The sequence below is a fragment of the Oncorhynchus clarkii genome, chromosome 1, assembly GCF_045791955.1.
Source record: "Oncorhynchus clarkii lewisi isolate Uvic-CL-2024 chromosome 1, UVic_Ocla_1.0, whole genome shotgun sequence".
In the NCBI taxonomy this organism is placed as follows: domain Eukaryota; kingdom Metazoa; phylum Chordata; class Actinopteri; order Salmoniformes; family Salmonidae; genus Oncorhynchus; species Oncorhynchus clarkii.
Window position 1 is genome coordinate 84,720,976 of NC_092147.1, and position 15,851 is coordinate 84,736,826.

General features: G+C 42.0%; 1 protein-coding gene across 1 annotated transcript in view; it reads left to right on the forward strand.

Annotated features, from left to right (window-relative positions):
- Window positions 1-1,500: 1,500 nt before the first annotated feature.
- The window catches only part of LOC139413505 (proto-oncogene c-Rel-like), a 23,764-nt gene continuing 9,413 nt past the window's right edge, over window positions 1,501-15,851 (forward strand). The window contains exons 1-4 of the mRNA XM_071160985.1: window positions 1,501-1,589; window positions 6,006-6,145; window positions 10,329-10,477; window positions 10,987-11,078. Of these exons, the coding sequence (XP_071017086.1) occupies window positions 1,583-1,589; window positions 6,006-6,145; window positions 10,329-10,477; window positions 10,987-11,078 (388 nt within the window). The 5' untranslated portion in view covers window positions 1,501-1,582. The remainder of the gene's footprint in view (window positions 1,590-6,005; window positions 6,146-10,328; window positions 10,478-10,986; window positions 11,079-15,851) is intronic.

Genomic DNA, 15,851 nt, shown 5'->3' on the forward strand with positions numbered 1-15,851 from the left:
CTCCTAAAGTGCCACCTTACACAGAAATGCTGCTTTTAGGCAGCACTAAAAAGGGCAGGACAGGTTCATTCATGATTGGAGTATTCATTGCAGTGTGTAATACAGTGTAGACTCGTTGGTTTTACACCATCCCAGCAGGGAAAAAGACTCTCCGGGCTGAGACAAAATCATTCGGGGCTAAACACCCGAAATCCCAGGTCTGGTGACTTCAAATGGCCCAAACATTGACGTCTCTAAATTTCATATTTTCAACTTTCATTCAAAACCGAAAATGAACCTGATTTCAACGCCCAGAAAATACACATGTTCAACTTTCACTCAGAACCTAAATTGAATACCTTCAACGGCTGGAGAATTGTTTTTACATTTTAGACGTCTTTTCACCTTCATTTTACTCACAGTGACTATTCTTGTAGGGGCGGCAGAAAGGCCAGGAGCAGAACTGCATTAACCGCTGTGTGCGTCAAATATTTGAATGGATGGAAAGAAGGGCGATAATACCTTTCCTGAGTTAAAAAAAAATATATATATATATATATTATGAGCATAAAAACCACCAGAATCATTGAGAAAAACATTAGATATCAAAAGAAAATGACAATTATTTATCATTTGTCTTTTCATAACAGCTTTTTTGTATGCCATTATCACAGGGTGAACACTGCCTACCCTCCTACACTGACTGTACGTCACTGGCGCACAGTACCTCACCAGAGTTCGACAGCATTGTGAGCAAATATGCTTCTGTAATCCCCAAAATCAATGACACACAATGACCAATTACCTCCACATTTGTCATTAGAAAAATGTAAACATTCTTGTTGTGCGCCCCTTTTATACTCATAATTAAACCATGCGAGATGGTAGCTTCAGATAGTTTTACTCATCATGTGTACATTTGCTCAAATATAATATAAATGATTACATTAGAATGAATAAAATATAGATAGGAAATAAGTCTTGTTGTTTCATCTACTTCCTTGTTCTGTATTAGTTGGGAGATTCCCACTGAATTGTGGGCGTTCAACGTCTCGAGGGGATTACCCCAACTCAACACCGAGAATGCCGCTCAAATACAGACATGTTTACAGGTAACCAAATGATATTACTCTCGTGTAATGTTCAATACATTATTGGTAGTCAACGCATAGGCAAAATCTCCGCAAGTGTAGACTAGTCTATTATCAACGTAATCTGTACATTTAATTCATTTGGGTGAATTCCCTTAGCCTATGTCATCTGATCTCACTGTGCATTCCTACCGATCACACGTTTTCATTTAAAGTTGTCCCAAGTTAAAAACGTAAATGCGAAAGTTATGTGCTTTTCAGAGGAATAGCTAATTGATCTATCGATAAATGTGTTTTTAGCGTTCCCATCCATATTTACACAGCAGCACATTCGTTCGCGCATCTGAGGCTGTGATATTCTGGGCGGAGACACCGGGGAATTCCCAGGCGACTCTCTCTCTCTCTCTCTCTCTGTCTGTCTCGCTCTGTCTCTCACACACTTTCTCTCTCTCTCCCAGCTGGAGCTTCTCATTCAGACAACAACCCGTGATAAGGTTGTGCACACCAACACCATGGATGGTAAGTATCTACAGATATTATTAATATTATGAGGCGACTGCTAAAAACGGTCTTTCAGCAGGATTCTATAACACCTTTAGGCTTCACATGTAATTATTATTTTACGTTTTTTTTATGTGGTTCGTCATTGACGTGATGATCTGAGAAGTATTTTTGTGAAAAATAAGAAATTCAACAATTTCTATGGTTTGCTTACACGTTATTATTAAATGTTTAACCTGTTTATGTTTGGTCAACATTGCTAACTGTTGCCTAACATATGCCAAAATGACTAGTCTTAGAATCAACACTGATCACCGGCACGGAAAGAAGGTTTAAGTGCTTGTCTATTTGCGCGTGATAGTTTTCAGATTGGGTTTTCTTTAGAAACTTTTCTTTAAAAACAAGCCAAAACTTTGTAGACTAAATTATATAAAAGCACTTGGTTCCCATATACTGATAATGGTCTATATAGCCACTGTGCACGATAAGTTAGGAGGAAGTGTCTGTTATTTACTTGAAATTTGGCACGGGTTGCAGAACGTGTCTCATCTAATAGCCTGAGAACAACTATTGTGAATATCTAGTTTGGTATAGCTGTCACTCATTCCTCCTGTTTTCACATTCTTTCATTGATCACTTAATTCATTTGGTTACTCACTCTCGTGTGTGTGTGTGCGTGTGCGTGTGTGTGAGCAGCTTGGGCGTGATAACGTTCCTCCCCATTCACTTCCTCAATTGTATTCTTGTGTTGGCAGAGATGTCAGTCATATTTTTGCTAGAGAATGTGAATGTACAGACAGACAGGCAGACAGGCAGGCAGACAGACAGACACAGACAGACAGACCGACCAAGGCTCAGCAGCAGGTGGTGGAGAGAAGGTCTGAGTTGGTAAGGTGGTTTGTAGGTAGCGTGAGAATGTGAAAGGGTGAGAGGGGGGAGGCAAGTGTGTGTAAGCATGCTTCAGGTGTCTCATTAGGAAGAATTGCTAAAGCATAGCTGTGTGTGTGTGTGTGTGTGTGTGTGTGTGTGTGTGTGTGTGTGTGTGTGCGTGCGTGCGCGTGCGTGCGTGCGTGCGCGCGTGCGTGTCTCTGGTTAGGTTTAGGTTGGGTTTATGAGAAGTCAATGTGTGGTTGACTGTCAATGAGTTCCCCATGTACTAACATACTGTACCGATCCTATATGAGCCACGTTACAATTCCCACCAAGCGGCTTAACCCTTATTGGCACAATGCCTTTGGGTGTTTGTCTTTCACACCAGTGACCTGGGTTCGCTTCCCTGCTCCAACGTTTGCTACAAAAATCACCGACCAGAATTGTTAATGAGTCGGTAAATATGGAGCCAATTTCTCAGGATTTGTCTACATATTTGATAAGTAATACATTATCTATCCAATACATGATCAATCCAATACATTATCTACCCAATACATTATATACCCAATACATTATCTACCCAATACATTATCTATCCAATACATTATCTATACAATACATTATCTATACAATACATTATCTATCCAGTACATTATCTACCCAATACATTATCTATCCAATACATTATCTACACAATACATTATCTACCCAATACATTATCTACACAATACATTATCTACACAATACATTATCTACACAATACATTATCTGCCCAATACATTATCTATCCAATACATTATCTATCCAATACATTATCTACCCAATACATTATCTATCCAATACATTATCTATCCAATACATTATCTATCCAATACATTATCTACCCAATACATTATCTATCCAATACATTATCTACCCAATACATTGTCTATCCAATACATTATCTACCCAATACATTATCTACCCAATACATTATCAACCCAATACATTATCTATCCAATACATTATCTATCCCATACATTATCTACCCAGTACATTATCTATCCAGCACATTATCTACCCAATACATTATCTACCCAATACATTATCTATCCAATACATTATCTACCCAATACATTATCTATACAATACATTATCTACACAATACATTATCTACCCAATACATGATCTACCCAATACATTATCTATACAATACATTATCTACCCAATACATTATCTACACAATACATTATCTATCCAATACATTATCTACCCATAGCCTTTGTTCTCTCAGTGACTATTCAGAACCTTTGATGACTGCCTTTTGCACTATAGTTGTATAGTATTTGAGTGTGTATTGTCATCTATAGTATAAATACATATGTACACTACCGGTCAAAGGTTTTAGAACACCTACTCATTTCAAGGGTTTTTCTTTATTTTTACTATTTTCTACATTGTAAAATAATAGTGAAGACATCAAAACTATGAAATAACACATGTAGTAACCAAAAACGTGTTCACATCAAAATATATTTTATATATGAGATTCTTCAAATAGCCATCCTTTGCCTTGATGACAGCTTTGCACACTCTTGGCATTCTCTCAACCAGCTTCTTGAGGTAGTCACCTGGAACGCATTTCAATTAACAGGTGTGCCATGTTAAAAGTTAATTTGTGGAATTTCTTTCCTTCTTAAATGCGTTTGAGCCAATCAGTTGTGTTCTGACAAGGTAGGGGGGTATACAGAAGATAGCCATATTTGGTATATATATATATATATATATGGAATACTATATATATATATATATATATGGAATATTATATATATATATATATATATTCCAAATAGGGCTATCTTCTGTATACCCCCCTACCTTGTCAGAACACAACTATATATATATATATATATATATATATATATACTATATATATATATATATATATATATATATCATATATATATACTGAGTATACAAAACATTAAGAACACCTGCTCTTTCCATGACACAATCCAAGTTTCCATCCACAGTTTTTATGTGAGTAAAGTCATACTGTAAAAGAAAATCATGGCAGTTGTGATGGAAACCAGCCTGGTCTCATAGACTAACGTAACATAGCAAACATAAATCCAGAACGCTCATATGGTATGTTTGGTATTGTTACACAAGACAGATGGTTACTTCTAGCTACTTTTCAACTACATAATACTTTTAAGCTACTTTGCAACTACTTAGCATGATAGCTAACCCTTCCCCAAACCCTAACCTTAACCCTTCCCCTAACTCTAACCTTAACCCTTCCCCAAACCCTAACCTTAACCCTTCCCCTAACTCTAACCTTAACCCTTCCCCTAACTCTAACCTTAACCCTTCCCCAAACCCTAACCTTAACCCTTCCCCTAACCTTAACCCTTTCAGCTAACCCTTCCCCTAACCTTAACCCTTTCAGCTAACCCTTCCCCTAACCTTAACCCTTTCAGATAACCATTCCCCTAACTCTAACCTTAACCATTCCCCTAACTCTAACCTTAACCCTTCCCCTAACTCTAACCTTAACCCTTCCCCTAACTCTAACCTTAACCATTCCCCTAACTCTAACCTTAACCCTTCCCCTAACTCTAACCTTAACCCTTCCCCTAACTCTAACCCTAACCCTTCCCCTAACTCTAACCCTTCCCCTAACTCTAACCCTAACCCTAACCTTAACCCTTCCCCTAACTCTAACCATCAACCCTTTAACAAATAGGAGGGTGGGGGGTGGAATACTAAACTATATAGAATACTAAACTATATGGAATACTAAGCTATATGGAATACTAAACTATATGGAATACTAAACTATATGGAATACTAAACTATATAGAATACTAAACTATATGGAATACTAAGCTATATAGAATACTAAGCTATATGGAATACTAAACTATATGGAATACTAAACTATATGAAATACTAAACTATATGGAATACTAAACTATATGGAATACTAAACTATATAGAATACTAAACTATATGGAATACTAAGCTATATAGAATACTAAGCTATATGGAATACTAAACTATATGAAATACTAAGCTATATGGAATACTAAACTATATGGAATACTAAACTATATGAAATACTAAACTACAGTGGGGCAAATAAAGTATTTAGTCAGCCACCAATTGTGCAAGTTCTCCCACTTAAAAATATGTAGAGAGGCCTGTAATTTTCATCATGGGTACACTTCAACTATGACAGACAAAATGAGAAAAAAAATCGAGAAGATCACATTGTAGGATTATTAATGAATTTATTAGCAAATTAAGGTGGAAAATATTTTTTGGGGGGGTTGGTCTAACTCAATATTAGGAAAGGGGTTCTTAATGTTTGGTATACTCAAGGTATAGTAATGGTACTGTATATATCATTTAACAGACACTTTTATTCAAAGCGACTAACAGTCGTTTGTGTATAAATGTTTCATATGGGTGGTCCCGGGTAATCTAACCCATTATCCTGGCCTTGCAAGCACCATGCTGTACCAACTGAGCTACAGGGGACCATATCTAACCCTCTCTCCCTGTGTTGTTGTCCAGTGGCCGAGCCCAGTGTTCAGATCTTTGAGCAGCCCAAACAGAGGGGCATGCGCTTCAGGTACAAGTGCGAAGGCCGCTCTGCAGGCAGCATCCCTGGAGAGAGGAGCTCTGACAACAACAGGTCATACCCCACTATACAGGTAAGCAAATAATATCACGGTCATATGCCATTTAACAGACACTTTTATCTGACTTACAGTCATGTGTGCGTACATTTTACATACGGTCCTGGGAATTGAACCTACTGTCCTACTGTAGTTATATACTACATAGTGTTGAACGATTAACCGAATATTCGGGGGGGCTCGGTTATTAAAAAAAGAGATCGGTTCAATTACTTGAATTCCATTTAGTCCAACGCGTCGTTTCTCTGGAGAGAAATCAAATCGAGAACTATATGGGACGCTGGGCTGAAGGGAGTTGTAGTTTTCATGAAGCAAATATTCAACCTAGTTCAGCGCAGGGACTGCGTAATTACTACAATGACCATAATCCATTGCGCCTGTTCTTTTCCGGCTCTGACACAGATGGATACACTTTTATGCCTGCTAAGTTAGGTTAGATACACACAGACCGCATACGCCATCGCATGAGAGAGGAATGTACACAACACAACGATGAGATAGAGAGGGATAGAGAGTTCATGAAAGTATGCCTTATCTACTTTGAAGAGCTAGTAGTGAAAGGATTTTGTCAGACAACTCGGCAGCATACTTAAGCAGGCTAGCCTAGCTAAACAGGATGACTACAGACAGCTCTGCAGTATATTTAGGCAGGTTAGCCTAGCTAAATAGGATGACTACAGACAGCTCTGCAGTATATTTAGGCAGGCTAGCCTAGCTAAACAAGATGACTACAGACAGCTCTGCAGTATATTTAGGCAGGTTAGCCTAGCTAAACAGGATGACTACAGACAGCTCTGCAGTATATTTAGGCAGGTTAGCCTAGCTAAACAGGATGACTACAGACAGCTCTGCAGTATATTTAGGCAGGTTAGCTTAGCTAAACAGGATGACTACAGACAGCTCTGCAGCTTACTTAAGCAGGCTAGCCTAGCTAAACAGGATGACGACAGTACAGTATGGAGAGAACATAACATTAGATGGCCTGGCTGACACTGTTACTGCCTGAGATGAGATGATGACTAATACTACAGTATATCCATCTCAACACTAATACTACAGTATATCCATCTCAACACTAATACTACAGTATATCCATCTCAACATTAATACTACAGTATATCCACCTCAACACTAATACTACAGTATATCCATCTCAACACTAATACTACAGTATATCCATCTCAACACGAATACTACAGTATATCCATCTCAACACGAATACTACAGTATATCCACCTCAACACTAATACTACTGTATATCCATCTCAACATTAATACTACAGTATATCCATCTCAACATTAATACTACAGTATATCCATCTCAACTCTAATACTACAGTATATCCATCCCAACACTAATACTACAGTATATCCATCTCAACACTAATACTACAGTATATCCATCTCAACACTAATACTACAGTATATCCACCTCAACACTAATACTACAGTATATCCATCTCAACACTAATACTACAGTATATCCACCTCGGCACTAATACTACAGTATATCCATCTCGACATTAATACTACAGTATATCCATCTCAACACTAATACTACAGTATATCCATCTCAACACTAATACTACAGTATATCCACCTCAACACTAATACTACAGTATATCCATCTCAATACTAATACTACAGTACCAGTATATCCATCTCAACACTAATACTACAGTATATCCATCTCAATACTAATACTACAGTATATCCATCTCAACACTAATACTACAGTATATCCATCTCAACACTAATACTACAGTATATCCATCTCAACACTAATACTACAGTATATCCACCTCAACACTAATACTACAGTATATCCATCTCAACATTAATACTACAGTATATCCATCTCAACACTAATACTACAGTATATCCATCTCAACATTAATACTACAGTATATCCATCTCAACACTAATACTACAGTATATCCATCTCAACACTAATACTACAGTATATCCACCTCAACACTAATACTACAGTATATCCATCTCAATACTAATACTACAGTACCAGTATATCCATCTCAACACTAATACTACAGTATATCCATCTCAATACTAATACTACAGTATATCCATCTCAACACTAATACTACAGTATATCCATCTCAACACTAATACTACAGTATATCCATCTCAACACTAATACTACAGTATATCCATCTCAATACTAATACTACAGTATATCCATCTCAACACTAATACTACAGTATATCCATCTCAACACTAATACTACAGTATATCCATCTCAACACTAATACTACAGTATATCCATCTCAACACTAATACTACAGTATATCCATCTCAACACTAATACTACAGTATATCCATCTCAACATTAATACTACAGTATATCCACCTCAACACTAATACTACAGTATATACACTAGTGTATCATAATACGCTAACCCTGAGGAGTATATACAGGACCATATCCTAGTCACTAGTGTACTGCAGTATTCGAGCCAGCATTTGTCGCTAAATCTAGTCCTCTCTGACCCCATGAGCAGGTATCTCTGTTTTGAATAGTTTCTACTCTCTCTGCCCATCCGAACAATTAGCCACTCCTTCCTGCTCCAGCTCTGTGAAAACCACTCACAGACAGCTGTGATGAAATGATAAAGAGATTTAATGATTCGTGATGTCATTACTAGTATTCTAGACTCTCTGGTCTACTAACAACTTTCTGCTGTTTTCACTGATGTTGTCCATGTTATTGATTCCTCTCCTCTTCTCCTCTCATATCTTCTCCTCTGTTCTCCTCTCATCTCTTCTCCTCTGTTCTCCTCTCCCCTCTCTTCTCTTCTGTTATCTTATCTCCTCTTATCTTCTCTCTTCTCCTCTCTCCACTTCTCTTCTCTTATATTCTCCTCTTCTATCTTCTCATCTCTTCTCATCTCCGCTCTTCTCCGCTCTTCTCTCTTCTCCTCTCTTCTCTTCTCCTCTTCTCCTCTCTCCACTTCTCCTCTTCTCCTCTCTTCTCTTCTCCTCTCTCCACTTCTCCTCTTCTCTTCTCTTCTCCTCTCTTCTCTTCTCCACTTCTCCTCTTCTCCTCTCTCCACTTCTCTTCTCTTATATTCTCCTCTTCTATCTTCTCATCTCTTCTCATCTCTGCTCTTCTCCGCTCTTCTCTCTTCTCTTCTCCTCTCTTCTCTTCTCCTCTCTCCACTTCTCCTCTTCTCTTCTACTCTCTTATCTTCTCCACTTCTCCTCTTCTCCTCTCTTCTCCTCTCTCTCTCTTCTCCTCTCTCCACTTCTCCTCTCTCTCCTCTCTCTTCTCTTCTCCTCTCTTCTCTTCTCTTCTCCTCTCTCCACTTCTCCTCTTCTCCTCTCTTCTCTTCTCCTCTCTCCACTTCTCCTCTTCTCTTCTCTTCTCCTCTCTTCTCTTCTCCACTTCTCCTCTTCTCTTCTCTTCTCCTCTCTTCTCTTCTCCACTTCTCCTCTTCTCCTCTCTTCTCCTCTCTTCTCTTCTCCTCTCTCCACTTCTCCTCTTCTCCTCTCTTCTCCTTTCTCCACTTCTCCTCTTCTCTTCTCTTCTCCACTTCTCCTCTTCTCCTCTCTTCTCTTCTCCTCTCTTCTCTTCTCCTCTCTTCTCTTCTCCTCTCTCCACTTCTCCTCTCCTCTTCTCCCCTCTTCTCCGCTCCTCTTCTCCCCTCTTCTCCTCTCCTCTTCTCCCCCCTTCTCCTCTTCTCTTCTCCCCTCTTCTCCTCTCTCCACTTCTCTTTTCTCCTCTCTCCTCTCTCTCCTCTCTCTCTTCTCCTCTCTCCACTTCTCTTTTCTCCTCTCTCCTCTCTCTCCTCTCTCTCTTCTCCTCTCTCCACTTCTCCTCTCTCTCTTCTCCTCTCTCCACTTCTCTTCTCTCCTATCTCCTCTCTCTCCTCTCTCTTCTCTCTCTCCTCTCTCTCTTCTCCTCTCTCCACTTCTCCTCTCTCTCTTCTCCTCTCTCCACTTCTCCTCTCTCTCTTCTCCTCTCTCCACTTCTCTTCTCTCCTATCTCCTCTCTCTCCACTCTCTTCTCTCCTCTCTCTCCTCTCTCTTCTCCTCTCTCTTCTCTTCTCTATGTTCCTCTTTTATTAGTGTGTTTATCCTTTATTAAACCCGGTAAGTAATCTCTTTTACAATAACGACCTGAACGCCCTGTATTCACTTCCTTCTTTAAATGTTTACCCCTCCTCTCTTTCCCCATCAGATTCTGAACTACTGTGGGAAGGGCAAAGTGCGCGTTTCCCTGGTAACCAAGAACGAGCCCTTTAGGCCCCACCCCCATGACTTGGTGGGCAAGGACTGCAAGGAGGGATTCTACGAAGCTGAGTTTGGCCCAGAGCGCAAGGTCTTCGCGTGAGTCACCCTTCATCACTTTACCCCATCGTCATCATCCACTTGAGTTTATCTCACACACACGGTTACCATTATCATCACCATCATCATCATTATAATAAACACAGTCACCACCATCATCATTATTTTCCACTTTTAGTCACTATCACTATCACTATCATCATCACCATCATCATCATCACCCTTTTCACTGTCATTTGCATCACCACCCCCTTGTCAAGGGCAGAGTCATGTTGTGGGAGTTCCTCCAGTTGTTTTGCATGTGATGATGTGATCACACACACGCACACACACACGCACACACACAGGCACGCATGCACACGCACACACACACACACACACTAGTCCAAATGGATGGCCCCTCACTTTGCAAAACCACAGTGCTGAGGGAATTCCCCAGATAATATCACTTTGTCTATGTATCTGTGTAACCGCTTGGGTTATACATGGAGACCATTTTATGCCCCAGGACCCTGAGTTTCTGACTTCCCTATGCTTCGTATCCACAGCTTCCAGAATCTGGGTATCCAGTGTGTGAGGAGGAGAGAGGTAAAGGACTCCATCGTGCAGAGGATGACCAGAGGGATCAACCCATTCAATGGTGGGTTTCTCTCTCAGCTACAGTCTCTCAGGCTTTTCTCCTCCCCCCCCTCTCTTCCTCTCTCTCTCCCCCTCTCTTCCTCTCTCTCTCCCCCCTCTTCCTCTCTCTCTTCCCCCCTCTCTTCCTCTCTCTCCCCCCTCTCTTCCTCTCTCTCCTCCCCTCTCTTCCTCTCTTCCTCTCTCTCTCCCCCCTCTTCCTCTCTCTCTCCCTCCTCTCTTCCTCTCTCTCTCCCCCCTCTCTTCCTCTCTCTCCCCCCTCTCTTCCTCTCTCTCTCTCCCCCCCTCTCTTCCCCCCTCTCTTCCTCTCTCTCTCCCCCCTCTCTTCCCCCCTCTCTTCCTCTCTCTCCCCCTCTCTTCCTCTCTCTCCTCCCCTCTCTTCCTCTCTCTCCTCCCCTCTCTTCCTCTCTCTCTCCCCCCTCTTCCTCTCTCTCTCCACCCTCTTCCTCTCTCTCTCCCCCCTCTCTTCCCCCCTCTCTTCCTCTCTCTCCCCCTCTCTTCCTCTCTCTCCTCCCCTCTCTTCCTCTCTCTCCTCCCCTCTCTTCCTCTCTCTCTCCCCCCTCTTCCTCTCTCTCTCCCCCCCTCTCTTCCTCTCTCTCCCGCCTCTCTTCCCCCCTCTCTTCCTCTCTCTCCCCCCCTCTCTTCCTCTCCCCCCCCCCCTCTTTCACATTTACTTTCTGACATATTCATTTAGAGTGAGAAGTAGATATATATACATGGGCTACTGCTGTCCTAACCACAAGTAGACGGAGATAGATCTGTCAATTTCCTCCTAGAACTTCTATCCCCGGGTCTCTGCAGCAAAGTGTCGTTGTTGTCTCCATTACAAGACAAGAGCTAACCTGCTTCCCCATTTTCATAACACACAGTTGTAGTGCTGGATACCACGTGAGAGAGGGGAATGTGTGTGTGTGTGTGTGTGTGCGCGTGTGTGTGTGTGTGTGTGTGTGTGTGTGTGTGTGTGTGTGTGTGTGTGTGTGTGTGTGTGTGTGTGTGTGTGTGTGTGTGTGTGTGTGTGTGTGTGTGTGTGTGTGTGTGTGTGTGTGTGTGTGTGTGTGTTTGTGCTGAAGGTGTGCAGCCTCTGATGACATTGAAAACATGAAGTACTACCATACAAGCCATTGTACTGATTGGGTAGTACTACTATACAAGCCATTGTACTGATTGGGTAGTACTACTATACAAGCCATTGTAATGGTATATAGATACCGTCCTGTAGGTTTTCTGTCCAGCCCTGTTCCTGGAGAGATACCTCCAGGTTCTCTAGATTAGGGTTGGAGTTATAACCTACTGGACAGTAGCTCTCCAAGAACAGGGTTGGAGTTATAACCTACTGTACAGTAACTCTCCAAGAACAGGGTTGGAGTTTAAACCTACTGGACAGTAGCTCTCCAGGAACAGAGTTGGAGTTATAACCTACTGGGCAGTAGCTCTCCAGGAACAGGGTTGGAGTTATAACCTACTGGACAGTAGCTCTCCAGGAACAAGGTTGGAGTTTAAACCTACAGGATGTTAGCTCTCCAGGAACAGGGTTGGAGTTATAACCTACTGGACAGTAACTCTCCAAAAACAGGGTTGGAGTTTAAACCTACTGGACAGTATCTCTCCAGGAACAGGGTTGGAGTTATAACCTACTGGACAGTAATTCTCCAGAAACAGGGTTGGAGTTATAACCTACTGGACAGTAATTCTCCAGAAACAGGGTTGGAGTTATAACCTACTGGACAGTAACTCTCCAGGAACAGGGTTGTAATTTAAACCTACAGGATGTTAGCTCTCCCGGAACAGGGTTGGAATTTAAACCTACAGGATGTTAGCTCTCCCGGAACAGGGTTGGAATTTAAACCTACAGGATGTTAGCTCTCCCGGAACAGGGTTGGAATTTAAACCTACAGGATGTTAGCTCTCCCGGAACAGGGTTGGAGTGCTATTTGTCAATAGCAAATGAGGAAATCTGGTCACCGTTTGGCCATACAGAACTTGTGTGTTGTTAAAAGGAAGTAGGAGTCATTATTCATCGATGTGAATAACACACAGCAGTTCTGTTACTAAACTTTGTACCAATTCTGTTACACCACTTCCTCTCAACTCCCCTCGACTGTTTTACCTCGTCATGTCCGCTACTCTTTACGGATCGACGGTCTAAACAAGACGGCGGTAACAACATGTGTATCTAGACTGAGATTGAGATTGAGATTGTTCTTCTCAAATGTAGCACCATGAATAGCCGTGTTTATCTGTCCCTTATGGATCCATGTGAAACAACTTTGTTGTGTGGTTTCAAAAAAGGAAAATGAAACATATAAAAAATCCTGGGATGGAGACAGACAACAGGTTTTTACAGACAACACACTTGGCAGGGTTTGAGTTTGGAGGAATTTGATTGGAATTGAGAAAACAAGAGCACCTTGTAGAGCATAAGGGTCCAACTCATTCCACGGAGGGACTAGTGTCTGCAGGTTTTTGGTTTTTCCTTTCAATTAAGACCTTGACAACCAGGTGAGTGAAGCTCCTTACTAATCAGTGGCCTTAATTCACCAATCAAGGACAAGGGAGGAGAGAAAACCCACAGACACTCAGCCCTCCGTGGAATGTGTTTGACACCTGCAATGTAGAATAACTAGAGTTTCCACTCCAGGTTGTTGTTTCCGTGGTGACGGTCGGTGGCGAGTTGTCGCGGCGATGGTCGAATGGCAAGGCAAGAGAAGAACATTTCACTTCTGCAGTGAAACACAGCTGCTTCCTGTACAGGGAGAGATACAGATAGACACACACACACACACACACACACACACAGCCCCCCTTCCGTTTATGTATACAGACCACTAGGTCTGCTTCTACATGGGAAAATGGCTGACATCATTAAAAAAAATGGAATTCCATTTTGTTCATTTTTTTGTTCCTGTGAGCTCAATGCGCAGTTTCCTTTAAAGATAAATCAGATCCAGCCTGAACTGTGCGATGTAGTAGGGAGTTGTAGTTTCCCTTAAAGATAAATCAGATCCAGCCTGAACTGTGCGATGTAGTAGGGAGTTGTAGTTTCCTTTAAAGATAAATCAGATCCAGCCTGAACTGTACGATGTAGTAGGGAGTTGTAGTTTCCCTTAAAGATAAATCAGATCCAGCCCGAACTGTGTGATGTAGTAGGGAGTTGTAGTTTCCCTTAAAGATAAATCAGATCCAGCCCGAACTGTGTGATGTAGTAGGGAGTTGTAGTTTCTCTAAAGATAAATCAGATCCAGCCTGAACTGTGTGATGTAGTAGGGAGTTGTAGTTTCTCTAAAGATAAATCAGATCCAGCCTGAACTGTGTGATGTAGTAGGGAGTTGTAGTTTCCCTTAAAGATAAATCAGATCCAGCCCGAACTGTGTGATGTAGTAGGGAGTTGTAGTTTCTCTAAAGATAAATCAGATCCAGCCTGAACTGTGCCATGTAGTAGGGAGTTGTAGTTTCCAACAGGCCAATATTCGACATAGGGTTAATCAATGGATATGAAGGTGGTTTCTAGACAGGTTGGGACGAGGGTTAATCAATGGATTTGAAGGTGGTTTCTAGACAGGTTGGGACGAGGGTTAATCAATGGATTTGAAGAGGGCTTCTAGACAGGTTGGGACGAGGGTTAATCAATGGATTTGAAGAGGGTTTCTAGACAGGTTGGGACGAGGGTTAATCAATGGATTTGAAGGTGGTTTCTAGACAGGTTGGGACGAGGGTTAATCAATGGATATGAAGGTGGTTTCTAGACAGGTTGGGACGAGGGTTAATCAATGGATTTGAAGAGGGTTTCTAGACAGGTTGGGACGAGGGTTAATCAATGGATTTGAAGGTGGTTTCTTGACAACCAAAGAGATTATTCATAAGGGGGACAAGATTCAGCTTCCCGGTCTCAGTCCCTCTCAGCCTTTTATATTCTCAACCCTCCACCTGCTTAACCTCTCTTGATCTGTGGCTGTCTCTCTCTCTCTCTCTCTCTCTCTTTCACACACACACACACACACACACACACACACACACACACACACACACACACACACACACACACACACACACACACACACACACACACCTGCCACTCTGCCTCCCCCTCTCTCACCCTTCCTCATTCTCAAAGTACCTACCTACAGTACCAGCTAATCAACCCAGCTCCAAACCCAGACCTCTCTAGATGTCTGCCTGTCTGTCTGCCTGCCTGCCTGCCTGCGTGCCTGCCTGCCTGCCTGCCTGCCTGCCTGCCTGCCTGCCTGCCTGCCTGCCTGTCTGTCTGTCTGTCTGCCTGCCTGCCTATCTGTCTGCTTGTCTATCTGTCTGTTTGTCAGTCTGCCTGTCTGTCCGTCTGCCTGCCTGTCTTTCTGTCCGTATGTCTGTCTGCCTGCCTGCCTGTCTGCTTGCCGATCTGTCTGCTTGCCTATCTGTCTGTCTGTCTGTCTGTCTGTCTGTCTGTCTGTCTGTCTGTCCGCCTGTCCGTCTGTCTGCATGTCTGTCTGCCTGTCTGTCTGTCAGCCTGTCTGCCTATCGGTGTCTGGCCGGCACACACACACACAAGTGTGAGAACGTCTATTTCCACTTCTATTAGAGGTGCTGATGTCTGCCACCCTCTCAGCTTGCCTGTTGGACTTCAAGTCATACACAGTTTAATGCATACAGTAGTGGACCCTATCTCCTTCCCCTTGCTCTGTCTGGTCATTGTGGTTTTACCAGGGCTGCTGTCTACGTCAATTCTCCTCTCTCCTCTCTCCCCCTCTCTCTTTCAAGTCAGAAGTCGTCATTGGTGCCCCGA